Source organism: Leuciscus leuciscus (assembly GCF_965113295.1).
Source record: "Leuciscus leuciscus genome assembly, chromosome: 10".
Classification (NCBI taxonomy): domain Eukaryota; kingdom Metazoa; phylum Chordata; class Actinopteri; order Cypriniformes; family Leuciscidae; genus Leuciscus; species Leuciscus leuciscus.
Window position 1 is genome coordinate 42197214 of NC_138734.1, and position 16834 is coordinate 42214047.

Here is a 16834-nt window from a genome sequence, read left to right on the forward strand (position 1 = left end):
TGATATATTGACATCTCACAAATCCTGTTGCACCCCAACATCTTAAGTAAAAAAAAAAAAAAAGTTTTCATAAAAACGAAGCACATTTTAATCCCAAATTCACATTACATGCATTCACATTCACATGCATAAAAATATATATTAATATTTAGTCATTTAGTCATTCAATATTATTACATACATTTTTGTTGCACTACCGTTAATTTACGCTTATTACAACATATATTTAAAAAAAAATCTATTGAAAAAAAATTACATTACATAATTAAGTATGAGACTCACCATGGAAAATAATGAAAGCTACAATTAACAAAGTCAGGAGAATTCAGGAGAATGTGTGTTTTATATAATAACAAAAAACTGTGTTATTTATATATAAAATGTTTATATTTATATATAATATAAATTATGTATAAATATATATAGAGTATACACATGCAAATATTTCGGAAATGTAAACATGCATATGTGTGTATTTATATATACACAAAATAATTATACACAATACACACACATATATTATGTAAACAAACTTTTATTTTGGATGCGATTAATCGCAATAGTTGCCCAGCACACAAAATAAAACACATTTATTGTTTCTACCCATGCATGTTCTGCATGTCCTGATTGCACACCGATGTTTTTCACATGCAGTACCTGTTGTACATCTTGATGCGTCCGTTTGAGTGAACAGGTTCACCATTCTTCAGCCATGTGATCTGAGGTGTGGGAAATCCCTCCGCCACACACACAAAGCGGGCGGTACCGGCTCTGGGTCGGGTCACGCTTTCCGGCCACTCCACGAGAGATGGAGGCGCTGCACAAACATAAAAGCACAGACATTTATAAGTGCAATCTACACTAGCAAGAATAATTGGAATAATTACGATTTATGTTTTTGAAAGAAGTCTCTCATGCTCACCAACGCTGCATTTATGTGATTAAAATATTGTAAAACTAGGGACGTGCGACTATTGACTAGTCGATTATAAATTAGTCATTGCACACATCACTAGAAAAAACAGTAATATTGTTAAATATTATTAGATTTTCAGCATCATAACTCAAGTTTTTAGTGTCAAATGATCCTTCAGAAATCCTACTAATATGCTTAATTGTTGCATAGTCGTTATCAGTTATCATAGTGGTCAATTAATAATAATGGTTCTTATTATTATCAATGTCAAAAAATAAATAAAAAATGAAACAGCACAACTGTTTTTAACACTGATAATAATCAGAAATGTTTCTTGAACAGCAAATCAGCATATTAGAATGATTTCTGAAGGATCATGTGACACTGAAGACTGGAGTAATGAATGTTGAAAATTCAGCTTTGATCACAGGAATAAATTATAAGTTAACATTTTATTACAATTTAAAATAACTGTTTTCTATGTGAATCTATGTGAATCTTTTACTGTATTTTTGATCAAATAAATGCAGCCTTGATGAGCAGAAAAAATTAACAATGTCAAAAAAATCTTGATTATTCAAAACTTTTGACTTGTTGTGTACACCAAATCTTTTTCTTGAAGTATTAAGAAGGCCATAAAGCAAACAGAACATGTCCACTATGACGATTGTTCACCTAGCACAGTTATATTAGCGGCTGCAATCGTGTAGTTTCTGGTTCCAGGCGTAGTCGCTCGGCAAAAGTAGATTCCCGCGTGTTGGGGTTTCACGTCAGATATAAGCAGGTTTCCATTGCCAAGAACCTTCGTTTTGTGAACATCAATGGATTTATGGTCGGCCCGACTCCATGAGATCAGCGGACGGGGATCTCCGGTCGCCAAACACTCCAGCAGAGCCGAACGGTGGACCGCCACGGTCAGATTCTGCGGGCTCGCAATGATTCGAGGCCTTTGAGGAACTCTGGGAGATGGAGCTATTGAGAAGTCAAAAGATGAAATATATGTAAATATACAGTCGAACCAAAAATTATTCAGACACCAGATATCATTTTTTATGTTTTTTTTACTAGTGTGTGCAGGACACTATATTTCATTTATGTAAGTGAGGAGAGCAAAATAAAGTAAACTGAGACATTATACCAAAAAATTCTTCATATAGTGACTGCTAATGAGACCTTTTTACACCACAGACTGAACAAAATGAAGCATTGCTTGGTAACTGGTTGAGCTAAACTGGTATTATCTAATTGTGTAGTTAAATTTAACAGCTGACAGATATTCAACATGATTCATCTGTGAGATAGTCTACAAAACCAGTGAAATATCAACTGAGTTCTTGTCATGTTTTATGACCATATTCTAAACTATAGCGAATAAACTGTGATAATGAGAAATGTTGAAGGTGTCTGAATAATTTAGCTTTGACTATAAACTCTCTGTGCAGAAACACATGCTTTCATGAGCTGCGTGTTTGGGTGGGTCTCGAACCTGCGGTGACGGTTAGTGTGGCGTCGGCGCTCCTGCGTCGGCTGGCGATGTTAGTCGCCACACAGCGGTAACTCCCAGCATCCGCCTGTTCAACTCCCTGAATTTGTAAAACGCCGCTGGGAAGCACTGTGATTCTAGATTGAGACATGCAAACATTCACATAAAAACCATCAGGCAGAATCAAGTGGATTTTATGCTTAAACTATTTCTTTTCTTTTTTTTGTCTTTTTTTTTTAATAACATGCACAAATGAATTAATCACAAGAACATGCATAAATAAAATAAGTAAAATAATGGTGGAACAAGAATACAACGTATATTAGAATAAGCCAAATTAAAGGCCCACTGAAGTGCCTTGAAACACGTCATTTCCACTGAAACAGGAAGAGAGGGCGGGGCATATCGAGCAGCTCCTCCCCTTTTTTGAAATAGCCAATAGTGTTTTGTTAACATCACTGCTCGGCCAGAGCCGTTGAGCTCGTTAAAGCCACCGTTTCCTCCTAATCTCTAACTGTTTCTCCTCCTAATCTCCTCCATATCGCTTTAAAATACAGCATTCTGTGCAGAATTCAAACGGGTCCGATACGTTTCCTGGTCCGTGTCGACTCGATCACATGATCCGCTCTGTGCTGTCGTGTCGCTGGACCGGAGCTGAAGTGGTTCGCGTGACACTAACATGAAACCAGACTTCATTCGCCCCGATGGAAAGCATATTTACACTGTCTGAATCGTTCCCTATCCCCTATATAGTGCACTATGTCTCATTCAGAGTAAATGTGTAAACAAGTGACTGATTTCAGCCACAGCTTTAGCATCTATTTATAATGTAGGGGGCGGAGCTTCAGATTCTAGAGAGCAATTGATTGGACAAAAAAAATCTGATGAGAGGTGTCATCAAAATCATTGATTCATATTGGCGGAAGACGGAAGTGAGAGACTGTAAGCTTTGAATGCTTGTTTCTTCTAAATGCGAATTTTGTCTTTGTTTTGGAGCACACTAGCTTATAGATAACAGGAAGACTAACATATTCATACTAAACGCAAAAAAACTTTTGATTTCATGGGGACGTTGAAGAAAAGTGGAATTGGTCCACTCTAAGCCCCTCCTCCCTCTAGCAAGTGGGCGGAGCTTTACCTTTCAGTGGCCAGTGGTAAAGTGACTCTGTTAAACTCCCAGGTGATGATTGGTGGGGGCGTGGCAGTGATTTTACAGGCGAATCGTGCGACGGATCTGTCCATAACCGTGATTGATGATGGCTGCTGAGTGAAGGTCGATAAACCTGCAGAAAGACAACACAAAATCATCATCATCTACATAACGGTCAACTCCTTCAAGATTCTAGCAATATTATCAATAGTCACTTATTGAGCTGTGAATGGATAATCTTTTGTTTTAATGGCAAATCTGAACATTGTTCAAATGCCAATGAGATATGAGAGAGATAAGCAAAATCGAACGAGCGAGAGAGAGAGGCTTGGTTTGGTTGTAAGACGATCCGGTACGCATGCTCACACTGTCAGTGGAGATGAATGAGTCAAACTAAACCAAAAGCTTTAGATAAACAATACCAGCAAACACCTCACGTTAGCATAACACACACACCTTTTGGTAACACTTCTACGTGTGTGTTTGTTACTCTCTAAACACGGACCCTTTTGCTTGTTACCTTTGCTGTCACTAACAAAACATTAGAAAATGTTCATGTAAAGATATTTTTAATGGTAGGGCTGAGTGCAATACATTTCAAAGTAGTTTTAAAACAAAAAAGAAACTATCATAAATGACATGTAAAAAAAAAAAAAACGAAAAAAAAATAGGTGTGTTAATAAAAGTGAGTAAATGATGAAACTACCCCTTTAAAAAGACTTTTCTTGCTTCCAGAGTGATAATAATCAGTAAAAGCAAACACAATACACCAGTCAAGCAAACACAGCTCACCATAAACGGCCGGTTTTATGATTGAAAAGCATTATGTTTGTTTAACGTGTGTCTTCAGTGAGGCCTTTACTCCGCTGCTGCGGTCCAGGTCTGACCTTCTCGAGCGGACAACCATAAAACCCCCAAAAGCCATAAAGATCATCCCCCATCACGACCCCCCCAACCCCTGAAGAAGCCTCGGGTCAATGATTAGTTAACAGGAATCAATGGAGGCTCTGCTATACATACAGACCTCAGTATAAATCTCATGTTAGGATGGAGAGATGATAATAAAATCAGAGTTGTGGTACAAAGATTAAGTAAGACTCGGATAAGAAGATCGATCCCATCACTGACAGGAAGTCGTCATTACAGATGTAAAACTGCAGATGCTTCAGCCTCACAGAACATACAGACAGTTTATTAATAAACATCTTATTCTGGAGTTGATTGACAGCTCAAGAATGTCAATCAAACTACACTATTTGTGTATGCTAACTAATATTGCTTAATTTAACATTCAAATAACCAACATCAACAAATGGTTGGATATACACTATAGTAATACCATGGTAAGTAGTTGTAATCTGATGCATCACTGTACCATGGTATTATCATCACATTACTTTTTTAAAGGGAACTAATTCAACATGCAAAATATGTACAGTGTATAGCCTAGTATCTGAATGCATGAAAAATGTAAATATATATATATATATACAGAAATGTAAGTTGCTTTGAATAAAGTGTCTGTGGAACTTAAACATTGGACCCAGTGTTATTACTATCATTGACTAAAACTAAAACTATTAAAAGTTAGTTTTAAAACTAAAACCAATTCATTTAACTGAAATAAAACTGAAATAAAATAAAGTATTAGATATAACCCCTTAAACAAAAATAATAGAAATGTTGCCTTGGAAAATCAATTAAATAAGTTTACTAAAATGACTAAATGGAAATAAATATCAATGACACCTATTTAAACAAATAAATAATTACTAACAATAACAAAATTACTATAAATAAAAAAATAAAAATAAAAAAAAGACATTTTAAAGCTAATTCACTATAACAGATTGGACCACATTGACTTTCATTGTACAAAAATCTTCAAAATCTCTTCTTTTGCAGAAGACAGACAGTCAGGCTGGTTTTCGGATGAATATCCCTTTCAGACGACAGTGCACGAGTCAAGCGTTCGGTGTGCAGTGATTATTATCCTGGACATGCTCATATTGATCAGCTATCTAGAGATCTGTGCGACAGAGATGTGTTTAAACCCGTCAGCATCCTCACAGTAGTAAAAACATGCTAAAAACATGTAATAAAACACTCTTCCGTGTCAGCAAAAAAAGCTAACTTTAGAGCAATGATCAAATCTTTTGGTTTAGAAAGCTACTTCTCAATAGTTTGTGTTCTGCCCTGCAGCTGCGAGAGGAAAAGAGCCGCCTGAGGGCATTATAGAGGGATCTGTGAGTCTGGACCTAACACTGACCTGACCTCTCACCTCTGACCTCATCAAATCCTGACCGGCAGTAAGCTCATCCCTGCTTAGGCATCTCAGGCCACCAAACATGAACCTGTAAGGATCCACTAGCACAACACAGCAACATTAGAAGTGGACACTTCCGTTTCAGAGTCGCTCTGGTTCAGTGTCGTGCTCGTCTCTTCACTGAGAGAGAAACAGCATTACAAGCACTTCTGAACTACTTCTGTATTCTACATTTTATGCAATTTATGTAAAACTCTCAGCATTCACCACCCATATTTAAAAAAAAAAAAAAAAAAAAAAAAAGTTTTGATCGTGATTGATAGTATGCAGTCTAATGAGGACGACTGATCTGCACTGATTGGCTGAATTTAAGTGGTCTTTGTGACATCAGCTGAAAGGAAAGTTGGAGCGCAAGCATCAAATTTTGGTATAACCTGCATTGAATTGTTATACGAGCAGATTATGTTCATAACATCATCAACAAATTGCATGCAATATCATTAAATCTACACTGACGTTCAAAAGTTTGAGGTCCGTCAGATTTTTAAATGTTTTTGAAAGAAGTCTCTTATGCTCATCAAGGCTGCTTTTATTTGATCAAAAACACAGAAAAAAATATGAAATATTTTTACAATTTAAAAAGGCTGTTTTCTATGTGAATATATAGTAAAGTGTAATTTATTCCGGTGATCAAAGCTGAATTTTCAGCATCATTACTCCAGTCTTCAGAGTCACATGATCCTTCAGAAATCAGTCTAATATGATGATTTGATGCTCAGGAAACATTTACGATTATTATCAATGTTGAAAACAAGTCGTGCTGCTTGTTGTAGAAACTGTGATACTTTTTTCAGGATTTTTTGAAGTATAAAAAGTTAGAAACGATAAATCTTTTTGTAACATTATAAATGTCTTTTCGGTCACTTTTTTAAACTTATGCACTAACATAACTTATTTTTACATTTTAACTAAATTTAACTTGTATTAACACCCCATTGTGCTGTGATTCATGCAAGACATGAAGTCATACGCGAATCATAAATAATTTCATAAATTGATTTTTCATGCCCAGGTTAAATGGACCATGCAATGATGATGAATGAGAGTTAAATATACTGTAAAAAATCTCATTATACGACTCTCACTGAAATCAAATGGCAAAAATACTAATAATTTGTATCCATTTCCACATAAAATTGACTCAGAACATAAAAAGAAAATGTAATTTTGGCAAAAAATTAAAAACAGACCTGAGATGGAGAAAAAGTTGGAGTTTTTCACAGTCACCATTCTATATAATCGCTATTCAGACTGACTTTAAAATAAACCGTGCAGTCAGGGATGAAACTTTCACCCTCTGTCTGTTATTCTGTGTTTCAGTGTGTGACTGTCAGTGATGGTAAAGCAATACGAGTGTGTTAGTGTTTTCTGAAAGCGGATCATTACCAAGAGCCCTTAAAAGATCTTTTAGAACAGGTAAGAGATGCCACCAACACACACACACACACACACACACACACACTCAAACTATAGTGTTTCTGTCAGAGTAAAACATCACTTAACATCCTCATTCCCAGAGTAAAACTGAAAGGTTAGTGTCTCCGCTTCTTTTCTAGAGACCAATGAAGAGATTCCAACACATTTAAATGCATCTTTGACATGTTTTAATGCTGTAATGGAGGATGCCAGGTAATCCATTTATTCATCTTTAATGCAAAGTAATTTGAGATGTTTTAAGGTTTTATTAGCAGATGCATAATGCACAAGGAGCCGAGCGAGGGCTGTGAACAAACAGTGTCCTGCCGTGTCGTGACCTGACCTCACCTCTCGCTCCGTCTTTAGAGAAATGACAGCAGAGGCAAAGAATGCTTCGTCTGTGAACAGAAGGGAAGAATGCAAAGCCCAAAAAGCTTCAGATCAATCAGGGTTCGTCCGGCCAGGAGGCGACTTAGAGCCCCAGACCACATGACCCCCCTCCAGCCAATCAGGAGCCAGAATCAGCCCCTCTCCGGCCAATCAGAGGCCACGCTCAGGACCTCTCCCTGTGGCCTTTAGCCTTTCAGTCTCTTGGGCCGTTTCAGAGCGAGCTGGAGGCTGTTGAATTCTCCGAGACCCTTATCTCCCCCCCCGAGCTCTGAAAACAGCTCGGCTATTGTGTGCGTGTCTTATCTGATCCGCTGAAGAGCCACAGGTCAAACGGCCAGCCAGAGAGCATGATCTGTGATCAAATATATGTAGAGTAACTCACTCGTTTTAAGGTGCACTCATCATGATGCAGACAGAAACATTAATGCCATGATTTGCCCAGATGCATGCAATCCTATAACGCATTGTGATGGTGTTGGTTATAATCATGCATATAATTCAATATTGAGCATGCACTTCCGAGGAGTTTGCAATTTAACTAAAAATATGTAATATATTTAACTAAAAATATGTAATATATCTAACTAAGATATTTAATATAGCCCATTTAAATACAATCATTTTATATTTAAATAAAAACATTTATTATATTTACAATAATTATAATATATTTAAATAAGAAATGTTAATATATTTAAATAAAATACAATATTTAATTTATGCTAAAAACTTTATATTATTTTAATCGCAAAATGTAACTATATTATCGCCCAGCTCTTTTTATGAAGTAAGATATACAAGTATGTCCAACCTCATTCATATACAAGTATGTCCAACCTCATTCATATACAAGTATGTCCAACCTCATTCATATACAAGTATGTCCAACCTCATTCATATACAAGTATGTCCAACCTCATTCATATACAAGTATGTCCAACCTCATTCATATACAAGTATGTCCAACCTCATTCATATACAAGTATGTCCAACCTCATTCATATACAAGTATGTCCAACCTCATTCATATACAAGTATGTCCAACCGCATTCATATACAAGTATGTCCAACCTCATTCATATACAAGTATGTCCAACCTCATTCATATACAAGTATGTCCAACCGCATTCATATACAAGTATGTCCAACCGCATTCATATACAAGTATGTCCAACCTCATTCATATACAAGTATGTCCAACCGCATTCGCATACATCACATATACTTGCACAGGGTGATATATATACACACTATATAGCAAATCTCAACTGCTTGATTGCTTGTCTCATTGTAAAATGTAAACTATATTGTTGCCCAGCTCTAATCTGATAAATGCGGCTATAAGGCATGAAGATTTCAAGATATTATAAACATTATTAACATCAGTAAAGGTGCATAGAAACAATGTGTAATTGTGAAATTTGAGTCGACCACGTAGGCATCAAGGCAGCTCACTATGTTCTGGGACACAACCTCAGTCTCTCAGGACTAGAATGTGTCAGTTATGGTGAGGCGATGGACTTCTATATGTGTGTGTGTGTGTGTGTGTGTGTGTGTGTGTGTGTGTGTGTGTGTGTGTATATATCCACAGAGATGAGCTGATCTACGCTGGCATGTTTTTGTCTGTTATTAGCAGGAATATTTCGCTCCTTGGCGCCGTTTCCCTGCACACAACCTGCTGGGCAATTTAAAGCAACCTTTGACCTTCCCGACCGCCACTTAGGGGAACCATGGAAACCTTTCAGATGCGAACTAAAGCGGTTTTGTCCCGCTGAAATTCCTCAAATGCTTAAATGCTTCAGGTTTGACTCTCCATTACCTTGGTCATCACCGATCTCAGAGGCTTGAAAGCATCACCGAGCAAAAACATCATTTAAAGAATATATGCTGTTTTTATCATCAACTATAGTAGGCAATAGGCATCATCTACTTTAAGACCATCATGGATATTCTGACTAAAAACTAAAATATCTTGAATGCAATCACATGGGTCAATTTTTTTTTATTTGAGATGTATAGCTGAATAAATTAGCTTTTCATTGATGTATGGTTTGTTATGATAGGACAATATTTGGTCGAGATACAACTATTAGAAAATCTGGAATCTGAGGGTGCAAAAAAAAAAAAGAAAAAAAAAAAAAATCAAAACATTGAGAAAATCTCCTTTAAAGTTGTTCATTTATGTTGGCGATTGTGCAGCATTCACTCACAAAAATAAATGTTTTATATATTTACGGTAGGAAATTTACAAAATATCTTCATGGAACATGATCTTTACTGAATATCCTAATGATTTTTGGCATAAAAGAAAAATGGATCATTTTGACCCATACAATGTATTGTTGGCTATTGCCACAGATATACCAGTGCGACTCGAGACTGGTTCTGTGATCCAGGGTCACATATAAATGATCCACAAACTAGTCAGACATCCAGTCGTCGAGAAAATACAATTTTGACGTCCCTGTGGCAACTCCAGGAATCCCAGGAACACATTAGAGGCCCTTGGGGACCCAGTGAGAGGGGCCGTTTCCAGCTCTGGCCCTCAAAACAACCAAACTCAGGCATGTTTCTAATTTTAACCTGCAGAAGAAGTCCACCTCTGACATCAGCACTGACCTCACGTCTCCACAGCCGCAGAAACACTCTTTACACTGTCTTTACATTCAGTTACAGAGTTGAAGACCTTTTACTGTGTCTAGGAGAGAGTCTTTACAATATTTAAGATCTACATCCAACAATCTCTGAAAATCGTGTTAATTTTGAATTGTGGATTTATTAGCTATATTTTGGGCATAATATATTTGTATACAATAAGTAATAATTATGTTTATATATTATTTATAAATGTATTTAATTCAAATTAATCTTTTTAAATGTATATATAAAAAAAATTATATATATATATATATATATATATATATATATACACACACACACACACACTTTATAGTTTATAAACATTAGAAAAAGGTTAATTTGGTTAATAAAGGTTAATAAATTATATATTTTTTATATTATTATTTATTATATATAGATTATTTATTTATTTTTAAATTAATAAAATTTTAAATATGGTATTAAATACTATATTATGTCTATTTTTCTGTGGGTGTGTATATGAAGAGTTCAGATGCAAAAGCCTCTAAATGCCATCTGAAATTTTCTTATATAATGATCATTTTTATCAAGCTCGTATATTTAAATTCAATAATTTCACTTAAATGGCTTAATAATAAACCTATTAATTGTCTTTTAAGTGAAATTACTGAACTTAAATATACAAGCTTGATAAAAATGATCATTCTATAAGAAAATTTCAGATGGCATTTAGAGGCTTTTGCATCTGAACTCTTCATATATACACACAAAAAAAAAACATTATTTAATGTAATAAATTTATCTTTCTAAATCATTTTCTTTTAGTGGTAGGGATTGGGTTAGTCATTATAATCAGCTTTATATAACACAATAGAAGGTATGTTCTCGTTCAGAGAGCTAAGTGTGTGTGTGATAGAGGTGAGTAGAAGCTCACGGGGGCAAAAGGTCTCAACATGTGGAACCATCAATCTCACACTCTCAAACATGAACAAACTCACACACATCAGCCTAGAGCAAACACACACACACACACACACACACAAGCACAAACCTGTTCACAACATCTGCAAACAGAAAGTGTGTCGCCTCCATCAGCAGTAACAGTGCTAAAGTCACACTCAACCTCTGGACTCTCACTTCTCATCCGGAACAAGACACACTAAGCGGTGATCAAACTTTACTAAAACCCTGCATACTTCACTCTCATTTGCATAATTGCCCTTACATTGGTGCAAAGCGCCAGCTGTCCTGAGCAGCTCGATCTGTCACACAAATGCCCCTAAAGAAACCTCCTCCTTTGGCCGGGGCAGTTGGGGGCAAACGAACAAAAGGAGTCGGAGAGAAAAAAGCTTTTCACCAATCCTGCAAACTAGCGGAGCAGAAAGCAATCGCATGGAGACCACCAGCTCCACTCCTGCAATCACATCAATCAGCCATTGAGGAGCAGTGCATTTGTGTGTTACTTTGTGTGTGTGTGTGTGTGTGTGTGTGTGTGTGTGTGTGTGTGTGTGTGTGTGTGTGTGTGTGTGTGTGTGTGTGTGTGTGTGTGTGTGTGTGTGTGTGTGTGTGTGTGTGTGTGTGTGTGTGTGTGTGTGTGTTTGTGCAAAAAAAAAAGAAAAAAAAAAACTTTCAAATGAAATGTATTATATTAAATATGATATGCAAAATATGCAAATATATGAGTGCATATTAAAATATGCATTAAATAATAAAAAATGTAGGCAATAAATTTATCAGCACAATTCATTATTGTATACATGAAAAACATCTAAAAATCTCTCTCTCTCTCTATATATATATATATATATATATATGCTTAAAGTTGCATAAAGTTTTTATGCATAAAGTATCATGTGTGTATGTATATATGTTTGTGTGTGTGTATGTTTTAATATGTAATATAATTATATAATCAGATAAATCAATGCAAATATCATGCATATTCATTATATTCCCCAGGTTGGCATATATTTAACTAAATTTTTGTGTGTGCAGATTCTTATATTGAGCCGAGCCGATATCCCCCACAATCCTCCTGGAGCTTTGTTGTCCATCTTCACGGTATTTCCCAGGTACCTGCAAATTTTACGAGTTTTTAGAGAGTCTGTATAAAGACTCTAAATGCCCCTTTAAAGCCAGCCTGTAAAACACTCTTCACTGTTTGTCAAAACTACTCCATTCCCATAATCCTCTGCCTGTAAATCCCACTGTATAGATGAGCTCGTGGTGAAGCGGGGTAAAGTGGGTCGCTCCGTAACATACGCTGTGTCTCTCGCCCATCCGTTCCCTCACTGAGACTCATTAGATGAGTGTGAGAACTACAGATCTCACACACCTGCAAACATACAGACATCAACACTGCGCTCGCACTCGCTGATGAGAAATGCTCCACACACACACACACACACACACACACACACACACACACAACAAATCATAAAAACAACTACAGCTTGTATAAAGCTTTGATGCAAGTTATTTGATATGGAAGACCCAAACACACACACACACACACTCGTCTAATCATCAGAGGTCTGTTAAACTCGTGAACAATCACTAACATTTCCCTAGTGCTGAAGCTCTGCTGTGAACGAGAGAATGCAGAGAGAGAAGAAGAGACACACTTTTGTCCGACACATGGCCTCAGGAGAGAGGTCCTTTAAAAGCCAAATCTCCACACTCACACACACACACACACACACACACACACACACACACACACACACACACACACACAATGGCTGTGGTCAGGCGCTGTGAATAGGGGTCATACCCTCTTTAACACTAGAGCTCTAGCGTCCTCCGCAAACTGAGAACCTCAAACCTGCCGGCTTCATTTACACACCAATGAACACATTCTCACACAGCCGTGAGCCTCCACACACACACACACACACACACACACACACACACACACACACACACACACACACACACACACATCCATCCATCAGCCGATTAATAACCCATAATGATCATTTTGGCTGTTTTTCACACTCTGATTACAATCTGATAAAGAATTTGACGATTTAACAAAAATGTTTTACTGTAGACAAGATGAATGTTTATAACTTTTTTGTCTATCTATCTATATATCTATCTCTCCATCCATCCGTTTATCCATCCAAATATCTATCTATCATCTTCATATCATCTATCTTTCTATCTATCTATCCATCCATCCAAATATCCATCCTTCTATCTACATATCTATCCCTCTCATAAGCGTGTGATCTTGACGTTGTGTCGCTCATGAGTGCAGATGTAAAGACGAGGAGCATCAGTTTGAGCTGTAAATCTGTCGGCTCGTGACGGCTCACACTGACCCTCCTCCATCACACTGCTCTTCCTCTGTGTGTCTCTGTACGGAGAAGGAATTCAGCAAACACACACAAATATATACTTAAAAATAAAAGTTGCGATTAGAGCTGATGCTATATGAGAAATTAATTTTAATGGTTCAGCTTTTTGCTGAATCTAATATGATTCAGGAAGTGTTACATGTCTGTTTCCTCTCTGATGTCACTGTACGATGATAAATCTGCAGTAATTTAATCACAAAGGACATCTGAGCAACACTGGCACATACTGGGCACATACTGGGCACATACTGGGCACATACTGGGCACAGACTGGGCACATACTGGGCACATACTGGGCACATTCAGGGCCACTTAAACAGGCAAAGCAACTTACTCGTGATAGACAAGCGATGGACAATCTAATAAAGATTTTGACATGATTTAAAAGTTGAAAAGTAGAGTGTTTTTTAAAAAAAATGTGTCTGTCTGTCTATCCATCCATCTATCTATCCATCCATCCATCCATCTGTCTATCCATCCATCTATCTATCTATCTATCTATTCATCCATTCGTCTATCCATCCATCTATCCATCCATCCATCCATCCATCCATCCATCCATCCATCCATCCATCCATCCATCCATCCATCCATCCATCCATCCATCCATCTATTCATCCATTCGTCTATCCATCCCTCTATCTATCTATCCATTCATCCATCTGTCTATCCAGCTTTCCTGTAGCTCAGTGGTAAGAGCATTGCGTTTACAACGCAAGGTTGTGGGTTCGATCCCAGGGGATTGCACATACCTATGTATAAATGTATAGGATAATGCAATGTAATTCGCTTTGGATAAAAGCGTCTGCCAAATATGTAAATGTAAATCCATCCATTCATCCATATGTCTATCCATCCCTCTATCTATCTATCCATCTGTCTATCTGTCTATCCATCCCTCTATATATCATCTATCTGTCTATCTCTCCATCCAATCCATCTATCTATATCCATATGTCTATCCATATCCACTGTACATTGATAGAGCTGCAGTTGATTTAATCACAAAGGACATTTGAGCAACACTGTCACATACTGGGCACATACTGGGCACATTCAGGGCCAATTAAACAGGCAAAGCAACTTACTTGCGATAGTCAAGCGGGCTTTCTGGCTGAGAATAGATCCATATTTGTTCTGGGCAAGGCACTGGTAGAACCCTTCATCTGATTTGTCCTTTCGACTCTCCACCTCTGAGATGAACAGAGAGCCGTTGCTGAGCAGATAAACTCGCTCCGACTCCATGAGAGTCACGGCGTTCTTCAGCCACCGGATGCGGATCGGAGCCTCGCCGTGGGCCTGACAGTCCAGAACCACAGCGTCCCTCCTCAGAACCGTCACATCATGAGGCTCCTTTATGAAGAACAGCTCGCTGAAGCACATCACACCTGCAGGGACGAGCAGAAGAACGTGAGTGAGACTGAGATCCAGCAGCTCCACTTTCTCTGAGTTGCTGTAATCATATTTGATATGATGGATTACTTGCAGTAATCCCCTTATTCATGGCTCATGAAGTCAGAAGCGACTCCATTCGGGTCTAAAGAAGAGCTGTGATTTATTCCCAGCATGAAATTCATGAGACATTTAGCAGCCCACCACCGCCACGAGAGCAGCAGGATGAAAACTCAACATTAAAACACTTTATCAAAGATAGAAAAAGAAAAATGAACATGCATAGTATTTTTATGAGATGCATGTGAGATAAATGATCTTCATGAGTTATAAAAGAGCTTGCAAATGCTATTTTTGAGCATAAAGAGAATTAAAGAGAGAAGGAAGAAAAATAGAAAAAAATCTAAATCAGAAGATGAAGATGAAGCATAACAAATTGAGATTTGCATTAACTTTCACAGTATAAAAAAGTTGCAAATATTATAAAATGCTCAACAAATCAGCAGTTATATTGCATTCAAGTCAATACAAATATGAAAAAGAATTAAATATGAATAAAAAAAGTTTTCTATATAAAAACTATTCAAAAGCTAACTGACTAATAATCTGTTATGCATTGTATTATGCAAGAATGAGAGTTTATATTAGGTGACATTCAAATAACTTTATTTTTAATAATGATTGTTTAACATATTTGTAGTTCATCAACATTCGCATTTGAATATGCATGAAGTTTCATGATACTACCCAGCTATTTGAATGTGCATAAGCATTTTGTCATGCTCAATATAATGTCTGAATGACACAGATAGATGATATTTAAAAGATACTTGATGGAGAATATGTGAGTGTTTAATGAGACATGGTTATCAGAGAATCAGTTTAATCTCGTCGTCCGTTAGGACTTTAACACGTTTTGCATGATCGCTGCTTTGAAGTTTGTTACATTGTGTTCCGCGCGCTTGATTGTATCAAATCAATGTATCAATCAGTGTATCTCTGAAACTCTGAGCGTTCAGTTAGAAACCTCTCATTTATGAAAACTTATGAATAAGCTATATCTAATTAAAAACACACTTAAATAATGTTTCCTGCATAAAAGTTGAGGGTTTCTTCATCCTGCACTATTTAAGTCATGAGACACCTTGACATTTCTGTTTAATTAATTCCTGTTCGAATAATTACTGCAATAACCGGTCTTACCTGAGATTGGCAGAAATACTGCAAAAAGCAGCAGACGCTGGTATAAATCCGTTTTAAAAGACGCCATTTACTGTGTTGGTTCGAGCATGCCTGAGCCCGTGCGCTGCGGACTCGAGCTCCACACACTATCTGACTGAACCGAGCGCGCGATGCTGCTGACCGCTGCGCGCGCACTACTTCCGCGGACGCACACCTGAGCGCGATGCGTGACGCGGCTCATCATCAGGAGATTCCTCCGCCTACGGACACTGCACGTGGAGCTTGACGTCACCGGCCGGGATACCGCCTCTGAAAACAGATGTAGAGATTTTATATTCATGAGAAGATATCAACATGAGCTGATTTACCTCTTATTAGTATTTACTATATATATTTATATCACATGTTATCACAGTTCTCAATGATTGGATGACATTTTCAAAATCATTTAGAATTTTAAATAAATTTGTGCTGATCACGTGGTCTTTGCTGTGATTTGTGTATTTGTTTTGCATGCAATGTTTACAGTAATAAACATTAATATGATTATTAACGATTATTTATAAATGTTTTCAGATTTTAGTGCATGAACTCCATACATATATATTCCCTATTT

At 37.1% G+C, this 16834-nt stretch overlaps 1 protein-coding gene across 2 annotated transcripts in view; it reads right to left on the reverse strand.

Moving 5' to 3' along the window:
* The window catches only part of prtga (protogenin homolog a (Gallus gallus)), a 40279-nt gene extending 23924 nt beyond the window's left edge, over positions 1–16355 (reverse strand). Inside the window, exons 1-6 of one of the 2 annotated variants that reach the window (XM_082181342.1) lie at positions 16240–16355; positions 14733–15032; positions 3538–3682; positions 2403–2536; positions 1592–1888; positions 658–817 (exon numbers count right to left, since the gene is read on the reverse strand). In XM_082181342.1, the coding sequence (XP_082037468.1) occupies positions 658–817; positions 1592–1888; positions 2403–2536; positions 3538–3682; positions 14733–15032; positions 16240–16306 (1103 nt within the window). In that variant the 5' untranslated portion in view covers positions 16307–16355. Of the gene's footprint in view, positions 1–657; positions 818–1591; positions 1889–2402; positions 2537–3537; positions 3683–4341; positions 4715–14732; positions 15033–16239 lie in introns of those variants that run through there. The other variant, XM_082181343.1, reaches the window with a different exon arrangement.
* Between the last annotated feature and the right edge of the window lie 479 nt (positions 16356–16834).